At 43.1% G+C, this 20991-nt stretch overlaps 1 protein-coding gene across 12 annotated transcripts in view; it reads right to left on the reverse strand.

Annotated features, from left to right (window-relative positions):
• MAGI2 (membrane associated guanylate kinase, WW and PDZ domain containing 2) overlaps nt 1-20991 on the reverse strand; it is a 1214455-nt gene that overhangs the window by 6557 nt on the left and 1186907 nt on the right. For 2 of the 12 annotated variants that reach the window (XM_019543634.1, XM_019543633.1), the window contains one exon: nt 18311-18399. The exons of the other annotated variants lie outside the window; for them this stretch is intronic. In XM_019543634.1, coding sequence (XP_019399179.1) covers nt 18311-18399 — 89 coding nt within the window. The remainder of the gene's footprint in view (nt 1-18310; nt 18400-20991) is intronic. 12 annotated transcript variants of the gene reach the window in all.

Raw genomic sequence — 20991 nt, forward strand, 5'->3', positions numbered from 1 at the left:
GCTAGGAGCTGGAACCAACTTCCTAGGGAAGTGGTGCTGGCTCCTACCCTGGGGGTCTTTAAGAAGAGGCTTGATGCCTACCTGGCTGGACTCATTTGAGTCCAGTTTTTTTTCTCCCGCCCAGGCGGGGGGGTTGGACTTGAAGATTTACAAGGCCCCTTCCGACCCGACTTCTATGATTCTGTGATTCATCCCAGTTTTTAAGAGCTGGGTCTTAAAAACCTCCAAGGATGGAGATTCCACCACCTCTCTGGGTAACCTGTTCCAGTGCTTTACTACCCTCTTAGTGAGCAAGTTTCTCTTAATATCTAACCTATATCACCTCATGCTGAGCTATTTGCTGCTGCTTCTGACACTGAAAGTAATTCATTTACAGGTAGCGTAGGGACCTCTACATTATAGTCTGCAGCTTAGACACACCCTACGACTTGAGGTGTTAACCCTATGCTTGCTTTCTTCTTATTATACCATATATTTGTCTGAAGCAATTTCTTCCTTGAAGGATTAATGGAACAGACTTGCAAATGAAGATCATATCTGCCAAACTCACATCAGAATTAGCTTTTGAAAAACTAAATGTCTGTTTCTGTCCTCATTTAACACCAGTCATGTAACATGGGGTGGGCAAGTGGGACACATGCCCTGGGTGCCACCTAAGGGGAAGGGTGCTAGAATGATGTAGGGTTGGGGGGAGGATGGCCTTCAGGGCAACTCGCTGCTGCTTACCTTGACTACTGCCTTGCTTTGCTTTGCTGGCACTTTGTGAATCCAGGAAGCTGCTGGCACAGGCAATGGGTGTCATTGACTACAAGGCATTGTTGGAAGGGTAGTTTTGTAGAACAGCAGTGCAGTTTGTTGGGGTGGGGGTTGATCCCCCTTTTTTTACAGCTGAATTTAGCATTTTTTCCCCCTTTCTGGACATGGGCTTCAGTGCTAAAATGGGTGAAAATTCCCCTCCCCTCCCCTCCAAGCAACAGCAAAGCCCACTGCCAGTCTAGAGAACTACAATTCCCAAAACACCTTGCACTTTGTGATGCACATTGCCTAGCTCTCTGCTCTGTTCCTGATTGAGGAGGTAGGAGGAAGGGAGGGCAGGGAAAGGTGAGATGGCTACCTAGGGTGTGTTCTTTCCACGCTATGCCTCTGTTTAGCACCCATACAAAACCGCTATAACCAGCTATGAGAGTAGAAAAGACACAAGTACAGGAAAAAGAAACAACTAGAATACCTATTGCAGCTCTAACATAAACACCTTGCCCCTAGGTTAGTGGGCTCCTGAGCTTGTGTTTGATTGACATAAACAAACTTACTATATTATTTTTTCTACAGTTTCCTGTGATGTGATTTTTTTATGCTGAATAGAACTAGAATCTAATGAGCCATTCTTGATGCCCAAATCTCATGAGAGATCAGTGATATCAGAGTAGCCTATTACTGGGTACATCTACACATGCACTTTACTGCAGAGTAGACTGATTAGCTCCACAAAGCATCTCAGTCTACATGTGTATTAGGACACAGTAGATACATTAACTTCACTGGAGATGGTATTATCTTATGATGGAGTAATTACATGCAATTAAACATATGTGTAAACTGTGACAGGGGCTGCTTGGGGCAGGAGGGTGCTAAAGTACAGGTGCTGCCTGCTGGCTAGCCCTGTACTGTAGCATCCTTGTGCCCCAGCCAGCCCCTGCTACCCAACGCCACCAATTGGAGCCTGGGGCTGACTCCCCGGGCCTCTGGTAGCCCAGGGCCACTCCATCCCAGTTTGAACTTCTGCAGTCCTGGGTGCACATGTAAATGCTGTTCCTGGAAGCAGTTTTCTCTGGTGTGTACCATGCTGGGCTTGTCACTCCAGCTTACTTACATGTGTAGATGCACTTACTTTCGGGAACATCAGCTGCCTATAGATGTGCTCCTTCACATTCTAATTAGAAAGCATCAAATCTATTAATTGAGTCTGCACTGCATTCTAATTAGAACATGCCAGCATCGCCTCACTGTTACATGTAGTAATCCCCTACACATTTCAAACTGGCTGCAGGGGCACTTTATTCAAACCTGTATAAATGAACTTTAGATAAAGCATCCCATGGCCATTTTGAAACTCTGTGGGGCTTAATACATGTGATGGTGTCCCATTTTAATTACGGCGACTGCCCAGGAACTGCTCTAATTTAAATGTTCTGCCCCCGAGCACATGTATAGGCAGCCAGCAATTCCAATGCTGTAAATAGGACCAGCAAAATCCGGTGATCTGATTTAGTCACTGCAAACTAAGAATGTGCCAGCACCCTGAAAATTAATTAGCTCTCATCTGAGAAGGCTGAAGATTGAATCCCACTTACTTATCAACTTTTGACTAATAGACTGGACCAGAGTGGGGAGTGGGCTCTGAAAACAACAGAGTTGTATAGGATCCTGCACTCGGGAAGGATCCCTGAAGATGATTTGGAAACAACTTGTGATGCCCCAAAAAACCCCTATGCTGTTTGCCCTCATGAGCCTTGTCCAAATGATTCAGGCCCTAGTAAAGGGCTGAATGTAAGATTTGGTACATGCCACATATATTTATTTCATATTTAATCTGAACCAGTTCAACCATCTTCACCAGCTGCCCAATCAGATTCTGGCCAGGAAGGCTTATGTCTATTCTTTTAACTATTGGTCAAAATGCCACAGGATCTTGGATGCCTCACAAATGGACAGAACCTTAGTCTTACACCTCTGCGATAACTATATTATGCCATCATCGTGTAAGCACTGTATAAAATATTGCATTAGGGCTGGGCTTCACTGTGGGCCATGCAGACATACCTGAACTACCTGTAAACTTGTTACCTTAGAAACCATTAGCAGTATCGCTGCAGCACAGCAACACTCAGTCCTGGCTGCAAAACCATATGAGAAAGCTCAGTAAGTACTCAGAAAAGTTGTGGTGCACTGCTAACATGGCTAGACTGTCAGTACCCAAGCTAATTTAAAGCCAGCTTGACTATGGATACCATGGGCACAGACTTAGAATAGGGCAGCGGGTTGGTATGTGTGTGGAAATCCCTTAAGGCTTAGAAGGGTGGCACCCCGAAGGTCCCTTCCACTTGCTCACTCAGCTCAGCGATTCCCAACCCTGGTGGAGACTCTCATGCTCCTCCAATGGCCCCCTCTGCCTCTTGCGGCACTGGCTCTCTGACCTGTTTCTCCACAACTCCCTTTTTGCAGTGTACCCTTCTTTGCAGTGCCCCCAGCCATCCCTGTCTGTCTCAGGTATGTTCTCTTGCTCCATTCTTACCCGCACTGCCAAATGTGCCCCTGCAGTTCACCTCTAGGCATACATTTATGTGGTAAAGTAGCACTTTGTATGGAGGAGGGAGGGCTGGGGCCTTGCCAGTGGGAGAAGGGAGACGTGTACTCTGGGGCTATCTGAGCCACAGCAGGCAGAGGCATCCAAGGTTGGGAAATGCTGGTCCAGGGCACATATCTTACTACTTACAAGTTATGCCTCTGGGAAAGCATAAAAAAAAATAATTATAGGATGACAGCACGTGTCTATGCAAGACTTGCGCTAAACCCCAAACCTTGATACCTTTCACTTTAGGCCATGTGATACTTTGTAGGCAGGTAAAAACTTTTGTCTCTACCCCAAATTGCATTGAGATGACAATATTATTTATTTCATTTATACGTATTGGATCAGAAGGGAAGTCTGATGCCTGCAGTAATACAATGTTTTTAATGGGCACATTTTTAGACGCAACAAAGAGTTAATGGGTGTGAATTAATTCACCAGCTGCATTATCTGTAATCTAAAATATGTAACAGTACCAGCATTTCCCAGTCCAAAAAGTACTACTGGCAGGCAGAATTTAATGGAAATGTTTTCTGTGAGAGAACTGCCAGGATTTTGTTTTATGTAAACTATTGGTCCTGGTGGAATTCGTGTATCCATTTTTTGGTGATATTCTAATAAATATTACATTTGCTATGGCTTAACAAAAGAATTTCCAGCATCTGTGTAACAGAGGGGAAACTGGTATGAAGTAAATCTGCCATTTATATTTTGAGGAGTGATATGAAATGTGAATTAGAAGCGGAGAACAATGACTTTCTGTATCTGTAGACGTTGTCATTTTGAGAGAGAGGGAAAAAAACCCCCTCCTCTTTTTAAATGAGAGGAAATTATGCAGAACAGAATCCTTCAGATTTGGTAAATGTTAATGTCAACAAGCCACTGTCACTGCAGCATGTAACTGAGCAGCGGAGAGAATACTGATGTGCTGGTATTGAAACATATTTTTCCCCTAATGTTAAATGTTTTAGGAAAATATCAGAATTACTTGGGTATATCAAAGGACAGTAATGTTAAGCAATTTGTTGCTCAAAAGAAAAACCTTTTAAGAACTGTGTTCAACCCCTAATGGTTCGTTTGGGCTTGTTCAACCATCACTAAGATGATTGCTTTTCCATAACAAATATAAACATGAAAAATGCATAATTATATGCTTTCAAGTTATGAAACTAATGATTTCTCTCCCTCTCTCTTCTTGCTGAGGTTATGGTTGGATTTTGGAGGCATTTGTTGTTATTGCAGAAACAATAAGTCTTTGCTTTAACTTTGAAGATGTTGTGCACATATAAACAAAGCTTGTGGCCATAATTTTAATTATAACCTATACTTAGCTGCCTTTATCTCAAAGGATCTCAGATCATTTTATCAAAATTTCCAACCTGATACAAAAAATAATTCCACTTTCTTTCCTGCTTCACTGAAATGCAACCACCTCTGGGTAGAAATGAAAATGGCAAGTGTTTACCAGAACATAATGCCACAGTGCAGCAGTTAGCCAGGACGTGGAAGATTACCAGGTTTCATTGAAACTGAAGGAAATACTTAAGTAGGATGGGAGCTACCTGTTGTTATAGGGGACCATGATACTTCAGCTATCACCATTATTATAGCAAAACAGCCACAACATCTTTACTATTGTGACAAAAATAGATAAAGGGGGAGATTTTCAAAGCCATGAAGGGGAAGTATGTACACAAGTAGGTGTTGTTGAAAATCTCCCTAGAAGTAATAATTTCTATAAAGGAGATGAACTGGGAGCAACAGCATCAATTGCTGGTTTACTTCCCCTCAGGTAGTATCATTAGTAGGTGTTATGTGGAGGGGCAGTGATAATCATTACAACTATGGTCAAATAAACACAGGTCATTTCCATATGCTAGAAATAAAAAAGTCTCACTAGAGACGCTGGCTCATGAAACCTGTTATATTTCATGTCATTCCTGGCCAGTTACGCAGTAAAGTGGTGACTCCAGGCGTATGTCTATATAGCATGATGCGGATAGCTCTGCTACTGCAGCTAGTTCTGCATATGCTAGCACAGGGACTGGAAGCAGTATAGACACACTGTTGTGGTGCTCTGCTCAGGCTGTCTAACCTTGCTGAGACTTGTTACTTGAGTCAGTGGACTTAGCCAGATGTTCTCACTTGTTCTCATAGAATCATAGGAAATTAGGCTTGGAAGAGACCTCAGGAAGTCGCATCTAGACCAAACCCCCGCTCAAAGCAGGACCATCCCCAGCTACATCACTCCAGCCAAGGCTTACTACCATGGTCCAGCAGACTCCGGTGTCTCATTTGTCAGTGTCTCCACACTGAAAAATGGCAGTGGAAGTGCTTTACCTAAAGCTTGTGTGCCAAGCTTGTCACACAAGCTTTAGTTAAAGCACCCTGGACACTACTTATCAGTGCAGGGATGCTGATACACGAGACGCTCAGGGAGCTTTAATTAGAGCAGTTCTTGAACCCCTCTAATTAAAGTGCCTGCAACCCCCACCCCCAGATCATGTGTATAAACACCCAGTACTCTAAATGTGGCCTCATCCATGCGGAGTAGAGCCTAATAATTATTTCCTTCGATCTGCTGGCAATACTCCTACCAACGCAACCCAGTATTCTGTTGGCTTTCTTGGCAACAAAGGCACACTGCTGACTCATATCCATTTTACTGTTCACTGAATTTTCTGCAGGCTGCTGCTTAGCCAGTCAGCCCCCAGGCTATAGTAGAGCATGTGATTCTTCCATTCTAAGTGCAGGAATTTGCACTTGTCCGTGTTGAACCTCATGAGATTTCTTTTGGCCCAATCCTCCAAGTTATCTTGATCACTCTGAATCCTAGCCCTGCCCTCCAGCATATCTACTACTCCTCCAAGCTTGGTATCATCCATGAACTTGCTGAGGGTGTAATCCATCCCACTTTCCAGATCATTAATGAAGATAATGAACAAAACCAGCCCCAGGCCTGACCCTTGGGGCACTCCACTTGATACTGGCTACCAGCTAGACATCGAGCCATTGATTACTACCTGTTGAGCCTGGCAATCTAGCCAGCTTTCTATCCACCTTACAATCCATTCATCCAATACATACTTCCTCAGCTTCCTGGAAAGAATTCTGTGGAAGATGGTATCAAAAGCCTTGCTAAAGTCAAGGTATATGATGTCTGCTGCTTTCCCTGCATCCACAGAGCCAGTTATCTCATCTTAGAAGGCAATCAGGTAGGTCAGGCATGACTTGCCCTTGGTGAATCCATGCTGACTGTTCCTAATCATTTTTTCCTCCAAGTGCTTAGGAATGGTACTAGAGAGAGCCCTCCCTTCCCTTTGGCAGTGGCCAGAAGGCTGGAGGGAAGCTGAGCTGGGGGGGGCAAGGGGCGGCATAGCCAGTCCCTGGCAGGCTGTTCAGTATGATTGGGGAGGGGTTTAAACCCTCACCCTGGCCTGCAGGGACCCCAGCTGGGGTATGCCTGAAGGGGGAAGGGAGAAGCAGCCCTTACTAAGTTTGTCCCAGACAGGGAGGCATGGCCAGACACGAGCCAGGACAGCACCTCAGATGAAGGCAGGAGGGAGATTAAACACCCCCCTCTCTCACCAGCATGGGAACCCCAACCAGGGTCTGCCCAATTTTCTGCCCTGCTGACTGCTTGTGCAGTGGGGTGCCTGGCTGTATCCAGCCCAGGCACTGCCTCAGGTGAAGCAGAAGGAGGAAGGGGGATAAAAATCTTATCTCCCCCCTCTCCCACTGGCACAGGGAACCCAGCCAGGGTCTGCCTGGCTTTCCCCCTGTGCTGGCCCTTCATGTGGCAGGGGGCATGGCTGGAGCCAGCCTGGGCAGTGCCTGAGGCTGTTTCCCAGGTTGGCTCCTGCTATGTGAACAGGCAGCAGAGGGGAAAGCTGGGCAGACCCCAGCTGGGGTCCCCATGCCAGTGTGGTGGGGGGAAATCATAGAGTCATAGGGCTGGAAGGGACCCCAAAAGATCATCAGTTCAGCCCCCTGCATGAGCAGGAAAGACATCTGGGGTCAGATGACCCCAGCCAGGTGATCATTCAGTCTTCTCTTGAAAACCTCTAGGGTAGATAGACATCAGACATCAGGGCTGGAAGGGACCTCAGGAGATCATCGAGTCCAGCCCCCTGCCCAAAGGGCAGGAAGTCAGCTGGGGTCATAGGATCCCAGCAAGATAAGCATCCAATTTACTCTTGAAGGTGTTCAATGTAGGTGCTTGAACCACCTCCGCTGGCAGACTGTTCCAGACCTTGGGGGCTCGGACAGTAAAGACATTCTTCCTTATGTCCAGCCTGAAACGGTCTTGCAGGAGTTTGTGACCGTTCGACCTCGTCATCCCTTGGGGCGCTCTGGTGAACAAACGTTCCCCCAGATCCTGGTGGTCACCCCTGATAAACTTATAGGTGGCCATCAGATCACCGCTGAGCCACGCTTTTCCAGGCTAAAGAGTCCCATGGCTCTCATCCTGTCATCGTAAGATCTGTTTTCCTGACCTCTGATCATGCGCGTGGCTCTCCTCTGGACTCTCTCAAGCTTCTCCACATACTTTTTGAATTGCACCACATCTGGGGGAACCTTGTTCCACAGTCTGGGCACCCTAGGTGTATAGCAGTTTTTCCTAATGTTCAGCCTGAAAATATCTTCCAGGAGTTTGTGGCCGTTGTTTCTAGTTTTCCCCCAGGATGCCCTGGTGAACAGTTGTTCATCAAGCCCCTGATGTTTGCCTCTGATATAGTGGTAAGCCACAATCAGCTCCCCCTTCAGGTTTAATCCCGCTCCCTCCCCTCTGCCTGAGAATGCTGTCCCACACCCCTGCCCCCTCCACTGCAGTGGGGAAAATCTGGCAGGGGCTGCCCTGCCCCCACCAAACAGACCAGACCCTGTTCCCAGCTGGGTTTTCCACTTCCACCCTCTTGTCAGCCAGCTCTCACTGCTCCAGCTACGGAGCAGAGGGGTGAGGCCAATCCTGCTCTGCTTGAGCATACAGTACAGCCGAGCCCAGAGCTGCAAAGCATCCTGGGATGCTAGGGGACTGTGATTTAACTTGAACCAGGAAGAGGTCTGGGACAGAAGTTCCATAAACTGGTTTGACCTAAATCAGTTAATTGAATACTACTTCAAGTAGGTTTATCTTAAATCAATTCTGGCCATTTTGAAACTGGTTTATATGCACCGAACTTCTGTTCTGTTACAGGTTTAAACCAGTTTCTGATCACTTAAACCAGCTTATATGTAATATTTGTCCCTAGCCATATTGAATAACAGGAACAGGTAAGAAACAATCATTTTTGGGAACAGTGACTGTGGGAGAAGTGGCATGGGAACTGTCCCTAGCGGAAGAGGTTTTACGGGAGGTGTGGAGGAGGAACTGTACTTCTGAACTGTCTGCCCCGTGGTCAGGACTGCCAATACTTGTAAATATAATTGACTAGACAGCCAGTACTTTGTGTGTGTATATCCCCTCATTCTGCTCTCAGTTAATGCATAAGTAACAGCTGGAGTGAGTCCTTTTCTGTCTATTCTGAAACCATGAGAGCCATTAAAGAAAATGGTTTTCTTTACTGCAGTTTTACAGCCAATCCATAGGAGGATATTGCCTACAGGACTGCAAAACTACATAATTTTCTGTGGTACTGGTTAAGTATTAATTCAGGAAATTCAGCTGGCTGATAAATCAGTATTATTTCCTCTAATGCCTTGGGTTTTCATTGGTGGTTACCCAATGGCCCTAATCAAGTCCAACTTGCTCTGCTTGTTAAATCTAACAAGATCACAGCCTGGGATGCTAAGGCAGCAGACATACTGTTATACATTCCCATTGTCTCAAATGCTTTATCAAAAATGGCTTATTAACAACTTTGGATTGTTATTGAGATGAAATTAGCTGTTAGGTACTTGCATTAATTCCATTAATATTTAAGAACAATAGTAACAGGAATAATAAAACCCTGCTTGATGAAATATTTACATTTTACTACTGAAATAAAATAGCATTTCAATATCTGTAGATTTCCAAAATACTTCAAGAATGAACAATGTTTTGAAAGACTGAATTTTTTCAGTAATATGAAATAAACATTTCCTGAAAAGTCTTAGCTTGTGCTTTCACAGCTTCATGGGTGTCTTTCTCACTAGAGAATCAGAGTTGGTCAAATCCATTGAGCTAAAGTACACTGTTTCTTATACATTTAAAACTGAAACTACATGTTGCCAGCAAGTGGCAAAGGATATATATTTTTTTACAAATGCGGCTAGTAAAGTACATGGTGATAGGTGTTCTTCCTCCAGTCATACCTAACCATGCAGTTGGTCCAATAAAAGATATCACCCCCCAAATCCCTGCCTCTTGCATTATTCCTTGACCATCACAGCTAAAACATCACGTTAACACTTTACTGAAATACACAGGTCAGTTTCTTTGCTTTAATTTTGTGAAGGTTTGCAATGTTTTTGTTGCATAGCTTCTCTTTAACTGTCCAAACTATCCTACAATATTTCACCCTTCTCTTCTCCCCTTTTACATCCACCACAAAGGCAGTGGGTTTCAGTGGTGTTCAGCATACACTTTCCTTCAAGTTCTCTGTCTCCCCACAAGAAAAATTCTAAACATCCATAGCTCTGGAAATATGTATCTAAAGGACCCAGCTATTTCTCCACTGCCATTTAATCCTCCACTTGGCCACCATCACCCCATTCATTTTATCTCCCTGATCATCCCTGCAGTGCCCTCTCACTTTTGGTCTCCCATGGTAATATCCTGTAGATACAAGCTTTAGATTTTACATTGTTCGGTGAAGGTTTGGAGAGGAGTACAGGCCCTGGGACATGACATTTCCTGAAAGTTCTCCAGGACCTTGCATAGCGGGAAGTGTTTTTAAGAGCAGAGATGGAAAAACTGATATAGTTAGTTTTGCGAAGTTTGCTAGTTTCTCTGGCAGCAAAAGTTCTCTGATTTTATGTTGACCCAATAACTAATAAAAACACTCTTTAGTCCTTTGTATTTAGTAATGTTGGAGTGGACCTGGTGGTGTTGTAATCAAATGCCTTGAATAGCAATTGGGGTATAGGTTGTAGCCATGTTGGTCTAAAGATGTAGGCAGACAAGGTTCTTTGGGGAAATCTAATAATCTTTTATTAGACCAACTCAAATAGTTGGAAGAATTTTTCCTACTGTTAGAGTTGGTCTAATAAAATATGTCAGATTTACCCAAAGAATCTTGAACAGCAATAGGTTTTTTACTATTTCCCTAGTAATTATACCTGTGGTAAATATTTATTTGTTTATTCATATCCCATACATATGTTTTGGGGCAAGCATGAAGTAGACAGGCTGAGAAAGATGAGGGAAATGGTGCTATAGCAAGTCTCATTTCCAACCTTGGAAACTGTCTGGAATTTTTAAAAGTGTATAATGTTTATTACAAAAACCTAATTATTTTGGTGTGGAAAGCCCATTGGCCTTACTGTTCTTGGAACAATATCATTTTGTTTCAGTGAGTGGCCAAAGATTGAACTTAGTAAAAAATTGTTAGGGGGAAGGAAGCACTACTTTCCTCAAAGCAAGACTCTCTTGTAGGCTTCAACAGGATGACAAGAGGCATGATTGTGGACTTACAGCAGGGTGAGATAAAGATGCTCATGAAGGAGACATTAATCCACCTACAAAGCTAAGAACTCAACAGCCTCTTCCCCTTTTCAAGACTGGGAAGCAGAGCACTACCCTTTGAGGTGCGGACTGCGCAGTAGCCTGAGACTACTACTGCGCAGTAGCGTTGCGTAGCAGAACTTGTGATGTGACGCTACCGCGCCGTAGTCTCAGAGCTACTGCTCATTCGTCAGTGCTACTGCGCAATAACTCAGGTTACTGTGTAGTGGTTTAGTACTTGTTTATACACGTACTAAATGACTGCACAGTAACAACTGCACATTTAGCATCTCGTGTAGACATGGCCTTTGTGAGCTTTTCAGCACTCCACATGCTCTATTGCTATCCTTCCTCTTAGATATAGCTGTTAATCAGTGGCCAGATTTTAGTTCTGGTTGCATTCATCACATTCTACCTTTAATTCTGTCTCATCCCTAGATATGCGATGGCAGGGTGCCTTCAAAATTCCTAGAATAGAGTAGACAGATGGTTGCTGAGCAGGCCTAGCTGAGGACTCCCTGTGAGCCACTGAACAAACTTTACTTAAGCAAAATTCCAATTGATTTTCCTGTCTGCAGGGGTTCCATATGGGGGGTTCTGCTGAAAAGGGTCTTTAATTAGGCATCTAATTTGAATATGGTGGAAGCATACTTTCAAAAGAGAGAATTGTTTGCCTTGGAAGAGACTTCCTAAAATTCAGAAGAGGATTGTGCCTGGTTGGTTGTTGGATTCAGAGGATTGTGCAGCAAAAGAAGGAAAGAGGCAGGACTACTCTCCCAGAATCTGGTTTGGAGATGGTGATGAGTCAAATATCAAACCTGTGCTGCATGAGGACACCCAGCACTATGAAAAACCTGTTTCAGGGAGAATTTGGGTATGAATATGCTGAGAGGTTTGACTGGACAGAGAAAACCCTTGCATACAGTGGTTTGCTTCCTGCTTTGAATCTATAAGAAACTGAAAATCATTTCTAAGATTTTGTGTGCCCCTTTAAAGTTTATCAACACAGAAGCATGACAGTGGGATAAAGTTCAGCTGAAAAGAGGAATGCTTATTCTCAGTTTGTTCCTGGGACTCCATTTATAATTACATCAGCATTTTATTAATCCATTATATTTCACATTGCTTTTGGAAAACCAAAATTATTTTTTTTATACAAATTAGAAGTTAAATTTGTTATGTCTTGGCAAGAATGCATCTGATTTCAGAGTTTTCTGGCCTTCTGTAATAACGAAATAAGTTTACAATAATTTTTAATTCAGGAAAAAGCTAATTTTAACTTTCCTTTTATAGCAATATAAATACAAATTCAAGTCTTACTTCTTAGCAAAAAAAAATAATAATAATGAAAAGCTAACTCTGTTGCAGGATAAGAGGTATAAAAAATGAAGCTGTCCTAAGACAGTTGTTTCATTTTTTTGCAGCTGTGACTCCTACTTGGGGATGAATGAGGCTGATTACAAGGTTTGTCAGTCAGGACAGGACCCACTTTTGACCCATTCCACACAAACCTGCAGGTCTCTCACCAACCACTTCCATCATGCCTCATACATATGTGTATAGTCTCATTTGGGACTATTCCTGTGAGTAAAGTTATACACACAGATATGTGCTTGCAGCGTCTTCTAACATTGTAAACAGTTGAACTGTGGAATCATATTTGGTAAAAATTTTATTCTACACAGATACCATGCTCATTCATCACAGTATTGGTAGTTTCTACTGTAACTCTTTAGCTATGAGAGACGCAAATTTTGCATTATTTTAAATCTTATTGCTCCTCTACTGTCTAGTCGGTCTTTCAACTATAGGGTTTGTTACTCATTTTGAAGTCCTGAACATTTCACCTATAGGCTAGGGCAGGCTTAGTGGTTTTCAAATAATCATATTTTATTCCCTTTAATAAAGGAGCAATTTTTTTTTTAATGTGCCAGGCAGTGGATGAAGTAATGAAAGCCAGAGCAGAGTAGTGGTGAAGCACAGCGCTATATTACAAGTTACTGTATAATTAAAAAAAGATAATGAAATTTAAATTAGTTTTTATTAATAGAATTAAACCACATTAAGTCATAAAAGGTGTTCATAAATATGTTAATACAACGTACCTATTAATGAAAAACATTCCCTATATATTAAATAATTTGAGAGCTGGATATTATACTCTTAATTAAACTTAAATATTAAAAGTATTAATTAACTTAGCTAAAATAGGCATTAAGACGTCTCACATCCTGCCTGGTCAATAAATGGCTGTCATTTTCAGAACCATGTGAATATTCAGAACCTAATGTATGGGATGAGATTTGCTAAATAAGGGTAGCTTCAACTCTGAGCATCTGGACAGAAGTAAAACGTCTTCTCCAGGCTTACCTGCATTGCTACGATGGTGTGGCCAATCCTGGAGGCACCCATCCATGCCTGCTGATGTGCTCCCAACTCAGAAATGCACTGATCATCTCCAGTAACCAGTCACAGGCAGACTGGAGACTCATGTGTGCAGAATTGGGCTAATTTAGAGGTATCTGCAGGCAAGGTGTAGGCAGAGCGCGCTCAGGCCCTTGAGTGCTAGGACTGACTGTTCAACAAAGTATTGAAGCAGGTGCTTAAGCCCATCCCAGTTAAACAAAGCACTTGAGCCCATGGCTATGTGCCTTGATGACCGGGGGTGGATATTTGATTAGACCCTCAAATTCAAACAGACTGGTAAATCAGGTGCCCAAACAGGACTTAGGTGCATGCCCAAGTTTAGATTCCCATGTTGCACAAAGTTATCCAGAAGGCTGTTGTTCCACTGGCTGCAAAATCCTGTAGTGCCTGAATGTATTTGGTGTCAACATTTTGTACTACTAAGGTCCTAGGTGCTAGCTAGGGGCCATCTCCTGCCTAAGTTCCCCTGTGATTCAGATAGTGGGTAGACTTGCACCAAACCTCTGCCTAAGGCCCCAGAGGGCTCCAGTGCATTCAGGAACCTGGGAGTCCTGGGATCTGGGCTCACTGTCCTTGATGGGATTTGAAAGCTGATCTTTTACCTGTTATAGGATGGCAACCTGATTGCTGGCCCATAGGCCAGAGAGCACCTTCCCACCGGGGCTTGGCCACTTCTGTGAAGCAGAAGAGTATTCTGGAGTACAGGAGGCAAACAAGCCAGATGGAGCTTGATTTTGTGGCTTGAGGAGGTGAAACTGTTCTCACACATGGGGAATGAACCCTCAATTCCAATGTTTTTGTACTGAAACCCCTTCCCTGTGAGGGTGGACTAGATAACCACAGAACTACTATCTGGACAGCCTTTGCGTGGCCATCCTCATGATTACACTGCAGGAGAGGCCTCCTGGAAGACAGGACCCAAACTCCTTACCGTGAAGGAGCATGTGCCTGTGCTTAGGGAGAAGGAGAAAGCCCGGTGGATCCATAGTAGGAAACCTGAAGGGCTTATATGTTCTTTCAAAAGCTAAAAAATATCCACCTTTGCCCAATACATGACTTTCTCCCATCTCTAAGGAAAGGGATGGGAAGAGATCCATAACCTGGGATTTTTTTTTTTCCTGGCTGATGAGTGTGTGCATCAATTCATCAGTTTTAACTATGGTAAAAAATGCATTGAAAATGTTTGTTTATCTACTTCACTCACTGCAGTTTAGCACTAATCATCTATACTTCATGCCATATTAGCAAAACTACTGCAGTATAGAATTTAAAACTAATTAAATCTTAGTTATAGGAGACATCAATCTATGGCATTCTGTTATTAAATCTTTGCTCAGAGCTGGGCATATGCTGTCATTTTTGGTATTGATTATTAATGCATGTGGATTAGCTAGGTTCTGCTTTAATAACAATACAGTTAACATGAAATTTTCATCTTTAAAGTGCTTTACAAACATCAATTAGTTAATCCTCACAACACTCCCAGAAGTAAATAAATAAATATTATTATTCTATTTTACAGATGGGTGAGGTGGATTAAAGGGTTCAACTGAGTTAGCCACAGTCAAAGGAGGGAGGGGTCAAAAACCTCTTTAGGACTCTGGAATGTCTTCCAATATTTTGAAATTCAATAAATAAATAAAGCTGTTCACATTTATGGCAGCAAAACCCTTGAAATTTTGCTCCATTGCACTCTTTCTAATGGAGTTTTATATTTTCAGAAGCAAATGATACAGAATACTTATATAAAAGAGAAATACATATTTTTAAAATGTAAAATTTGCTATTATGTAAGACAGAAATTATATACTTCATTTTCCAGCTGAAGAATGTTATGCTTTCCTGCCAACTGTTATGTATTTATTAAATACTACAGATTTGTTTGTAAAACACACTTTAATACTCAATTTTGTCCTTGAATAGTTTTTACCCATAGCTATAAAACTGCTAGAACCTTTGGGAACTCGTATTCAAATTGTCTGACGGTTTTAGACCAATTTTATTAACCAGCACTTTGATTCATTTAGTTAGTCCCTTTTTTTCCACACCACAGGTTTCTGAAATTAAGTTGGTATTGCTAGAAATAAGAAGGTAGTATTGGAAATGTGGCATGAATATAAATGCATGTTCTCAGCGCGGTCAAGGTGGCCGTAGAAAAAAAGGGCATTTTTCCAAAATAGCTCTATCAATTGTTGCTTTCACATCAGTTGGATAATATATGGGACAGATCACAGCCCTAACAGTGCTCAGCATTGAGGTCTAGAGATTTATGAAATGAACATTAAAAAAGATGAACTGGATTATCAGATTAGGTAGCTGGTTTGACTCAACAGGACAAGACTCATTAACCAACCGCTACCTAAATGAAATGTAACAGCTTTAGAAGTGCCAACATGCTTAAAGAAATAGACACCTGCAGTTCTCAGGTGGCTGAAGACAATTAAGGTCTTTGGCCTTGAGCTCATCAGTACAAGGCAGGTAGGTAAGCAAACAGATGGACAGGCACAATGAAACCTCCCATGTTTCATGTATTATTGCATATACAAATACAGTGCTTGCCACTGAAAAAGCAGTCACTGTTTGCTATTGTGACAATGTGGTATTAGGTTCCACTAGCTAGTTCCTGTAAGTTAAGGTGACATTGTAGCACTTTCTATGTTAGATTCAAGCTGCTGGGCCTCCCATTCGTGACACGAATCATTCCAGATTTGCCTCATTCCCTGTCTCCTCCTTTCCCCTACTTCCCACCTCTACTCCTATTTCCTTCTGCTGGATATGGATCATGGTCTCCCAGTTCCAGCAGAACTGCTAACCACAAAGCTATAAGGTTTCCTCGACTGGGTCTGTCTCCTGATGCATCTGGTCACTTTGTATCAAATCTACTCCAATGAATACTGATTTATGTAATGTGGGAAGCACTTCAACAGAAAAGACAGCATAATATAATATACTATTTCCTTATTTTCTACAGCTTTCAAGATGGTTGGTGTCACATACTGTTATTTCTTGAATGGAAAGAGTAAATGAAGGACTGAGTAATGGTGGCATCTTGAACCTTTCATCTCTAAGCACCTTGGCTGAAATGCCTGGATGTTCCCACCACATGGCTGTTCATGGGCAACATGAACTGTACTAATTGCTTCAGTCCCATTTCATTTTAGAAACTCTTCTCTTACAGGAGCTCAAGAAACCATCCCAAAATATTATTTAGTTTGATAACTAAAAAAAGGCTTAAAACTAAATTTGTGTACACAAAAAATATAGTCCTGTGCTTCCTGTCAGGTTTTGGCTCCAAGGAAATTTTCAATAAAATCAAGTACTAACACTGGCAACCTCTCATCTGTAGCTGAGTTACTGCGCATCTTTAAATTAAGATGTAGTCATAGAGGATGCAAATATTTGCTTTTAGGGAGAAATACTTTCCTTCCTCTGCTTCTTAACCTAACACAGCATGAAGTGATAGAAACATATAGTGTGCATATTGAAAGTCCCTGTTCTGCTAGATGGTGTTCATGGTGAAGACAAGGTCACCACACTAAGTCTATCTGCAAATTGAGCCTCACAAAATGATGAATTGCGCTGTCCTTACCAATAAGAATGAAGCAGGGGAAGGTAAGTCTATAGATTGTATACAATGCTCTGGTTCTGATTTTTTCATTAAAACTTAATTCTCTGATTGGGGGTGGGGAGAGGGGGACCTCAGCAGGTCAGACACATCAGAGTCTTGAATGCAGATGCCTGCCCAGGTGAGTTCAATTGTGGAGTCCCTACAGATGTTATAGCATAAGATACCACCAGTGCATAGGCACCTTGACAAGTATATCTCTTTGCATATGGATAGTTCACTTATGGAGGCATACACTTGACTTTAATTTGTGGGTAATTACCTGATTTACAGGCACAAAAGTAGATAACTGCACCCTCCCCCACACCAGCCTAGACTGGATATTCAGAAAGAATATTGCTAGAAGCTCTAATATTTTGTACGGTGTATCCAGGGAAGATTTTCCACTTGCACTTATGTTTTAAAATCTGGTTTTCAAACTTTCTGTGTTAGTGTGACCTGCTACAAGCTCACAGTTTTAATAAATATGTACAAAGCCATTAAGAGGCAGCCTTCAAAATGGCTAAGTACACCTGCAGAAATTACTTCTGAGTTTTTTTTTTCTGATAATAGAGAACAATATAAAACAGGAAAAATAATTTTTTCCTTTCCAGGTATTATTTCAGGACCATGACACTATATTACACATTTGATAAGTTTAAACAAACCATCCAGTAAGACCTGATTTATGAAGGAAATAACCTGCATTTGAGAGCAAAGTGCTATGTCTGACTTTGGTATTTGAATTAGATTTAAAAAAATGAGTATGGTGCTCCAGCATGTTCCAACAAAATCTATATTTTTACAGTGCAGATTTCTTCAGAAGTTGCATATAAGCATCATTTTGGGTCAACAGAAAATGCCTACTGCCAACATCAATCATATTTTTGTGAGCCAAATACTATAAGGAAGGAGTTAAATTACAGCTTCAGCTCCTAAGAACTTAGATACTCTACCAGGAAAGTCACTTTTATAACATAAGTCTTTGTCGCAGAAACAAGCAGTATGTTCTCACAAGGCTGTAGTTGTACTTCTTTCACTAGCAATAGTGCAATTTATAGGGCTAAATTCCCTATATCCAGGCAAAATTATATTCCCAACATTCTAAAATATATAGGTACTGCAATTTCTTTAGTATATTAGGTTCCCAGTTAGGAACAGTCCAGTATTGTAAGCCACTAAACAGGCTATGTGAGAAGAAGTTGGAAAAGACTCAGTTAAAACAATTGTGTGAAACAGAAGTATATTAGAGAATGATAATATACATGCAGAGTTTACAAACCGTGTCTTTAGGGTGGCCCAATAAGTAGAAATATGGGGACCCATGCTTGTCACTTTTCATGCACATGGAGAGACTGGAAGGTACCATTCCTAAAGGAAGGGGAGGAACAGCCTAGGACCAATCATTAGAATTAACAGAACCAGTGACATAAAGATATTTTACTATTGTTAGAGCAAAGAATTCTTAGTAAGTTTAGAACAGCTAAGTGAGAAGCTTATAAATAATGGGAAAAAGTATTTCTGTAAAGCCAAGACTAATAAGCATGCAGTAAGTCATACTACAGTATTAGTGAAAGACTGAAGTACTGTACATATATATTTGAGAAGTAGAGTCTACCACACTATAGAAGACATCTTGAGGTGCTTTTAAAAGGAGTCACATGTGAAGGGTTTATTAATTCCCAGAATCATAAAGCAGGTTTGTTCAGATGCAAAGTCTTCATATTGGTATCAACTCTGTCATTTTCAGCTCTCGCAACTATGGGAGTGCAGAAGTTCCAACATCTGAGCTCCCTGGCAAACAAGTTATTGCTGAATAATTCCTGCATTTTGCATTTGTACTAGGAATGTGTGCATGTCTATCAGGGTGTCAAACTAAATTGGCCTGTTGGCCACATGAGGAGCGTGGGGCCAATCTGAGGGCTAGGCCAGTTCTGTGCACTGGAGCGACTGTGCAGGGCAGGGTCAGAGCAGGAGCAACATGCAATGTGTGCCCCATGCTGGTCCCATGCATCACATGCATCACAAGCCCTGGACTGGGCCCAGCATGTGCTGTGTGTGGTGCACGGGGCAGGACCAGGTGCATGCATGGCATGTGACACACAAGGCCAATCTGGGGCATGTCCTGCATGTTGCACCCCATGGGACCAGCCCTGTGCACTGCCTCTGGCGCATTGGGTTGGTCTGTAAGCCTGATTCAGACTGGCCATGGAGCCTGTGCACAGGGCCAATCTGACATGGGCACTGCATGGCATCAATCTGAGACCCATCAGCCAGATCCTACAGCTCCACAGGTCAGATCTGGCCCACGTGCCTTATCTGTGACTTTGGTGTATATTGGAAACGTACTACAAAAATCTGCTTAAAAAACTTAAAAAAACAGCAACAAAACACAGCCCCAGTCTCACAAATGCTTGTGCATGTGATTAACAGCACTGCCCCAATGGGACTAGTTCTATGCAAATTATTATAACACGCGTAACATCACAGGCTCCTAAACAACAGAGACCTCTGCTCCATTACAGGATTTGTTTATAAAAAAGCATATCAGGAATAAATCTGTTGTGCGAATCCATTAATTTCAACTTGTAACAAGGTCTTCAAACCACTAGGAAATGAAAACACAAATGTAAAAACATAAGGCGTGCCAGTGGAAGCCGCCTTGGATCTTACAGGAAATAGTTCCTTTGGGTGCTTGTATGTGTGATGGGGGTTTAGTCCTCAAGGTTTATTCTATACCCCCTAAACTGAAAAGAAGGGTTTTTATTTTTCTGTCACATTACTGTAAGGGGCTCAGATCCTTTTTATTTTTTTAGCTGGAGCTTGTCCACAGCCAGGGGGAGCGGGGCTAGCTGCTGCTGGCTGAGTGACTCTTGAGTTGCGGGGGGGGTCAGTCCTTCCCCCCCCCATGGTGGTGGTGCCCTCCAGGGCCACCTGAGTGGGCTGCTAGTGGGCTGGGTGCTGCCCCAGCTTGGACCAGCACCCAGCCCAATCTAACTGTTCCCCAAGCTCACCTGGACAGCAGTGCTCAGTGGGCTTCTAGCAGGCAGGCTTAGGAAACAGTTGGACCGGGCCAGGTGCTGCCTCCAAGCTAGGGCAGCCCCCAGCCCCCTAGCAGCCCCCACACCTGGCCTTGGCGGGGGGGCATCACCATGGAGGGAAGGACAGGGACACCCCCAGCTCAGGTGCCACTCAGCCCACCAGCAGATCACGCCCCCAGGTGCAGGAGACACAGGCAGGCTCCACCAAAAGAAAAAAAAGGATCGGGCCCCTCACCACTTCTGCCTTCAGCAGGCTCCTGAGGCTTGCAGGATAGCTAGGGCCTCATGGGAATAGGCTGGTTTGCACCTGGGGTAGTGCAGAAAGGTGGCAGGAGGGTGGCTGGGTTTGCTGGCAGCTGGAGAAGGTGGCAGAGATGGTGCACGGGGTGTTGGAAGCCTGGGTGGGTGGGCTCAAGGAAATGTTGGATTGGGTGCCTCTGCGCTAGGGCAGCACACGGCCAGCTAGCAGCCTGCCTAGGCTTCCAGTGCCCTGTGCGCTGTCCCCTCTGCCTTATCCTACTGCTAGCAAACCCAGCCATCCTCCTGCCACCTTCCTGTGCTGCCCCAAGAGCAAGCCAGCCCATTCCCAGGAAGCCCCAGGTGTCCTGCTGAAGGCAGAAGTGGCGAGGAGCCTAATCCTTTTTTTGTGTGGAGCCCTCCTGCTTCTCCCACAGCTGGGGGGTGACCTGACAGCTGCATCATTGCAATTTGCAATATTGCAAACTAAACTACATTGGGATATAGTTTAGTTTGCAACAATACAAACTCATTTAAAACCTCCAAAATTCTGATGTGTGTACAGTAAGATGCCATTAAGCCATACAAAGTGACATTTTCATCACATGTACATGGTAATGGTATGATGATGGCCTGCTGCGCCCCCACTCCCCCGAAGGCCCCTAGACACCCCCTCAGCAGCCGC

This window comes from Crocodylus porosus, unplaced genomic scaffold (assembly GCF_001723895.1).
Source record: "Crocodylus porosus isolate Cpor-Errol unplaced genomic scaffold, CroPor_comp1, whole genome shotgun sequence".
NCBI classification, from domain to species: Eukaryota; Metazoa; Chordata; order Crocodylia; family Crocodylidae; genus Crocodylus; species Crocodylus porosus.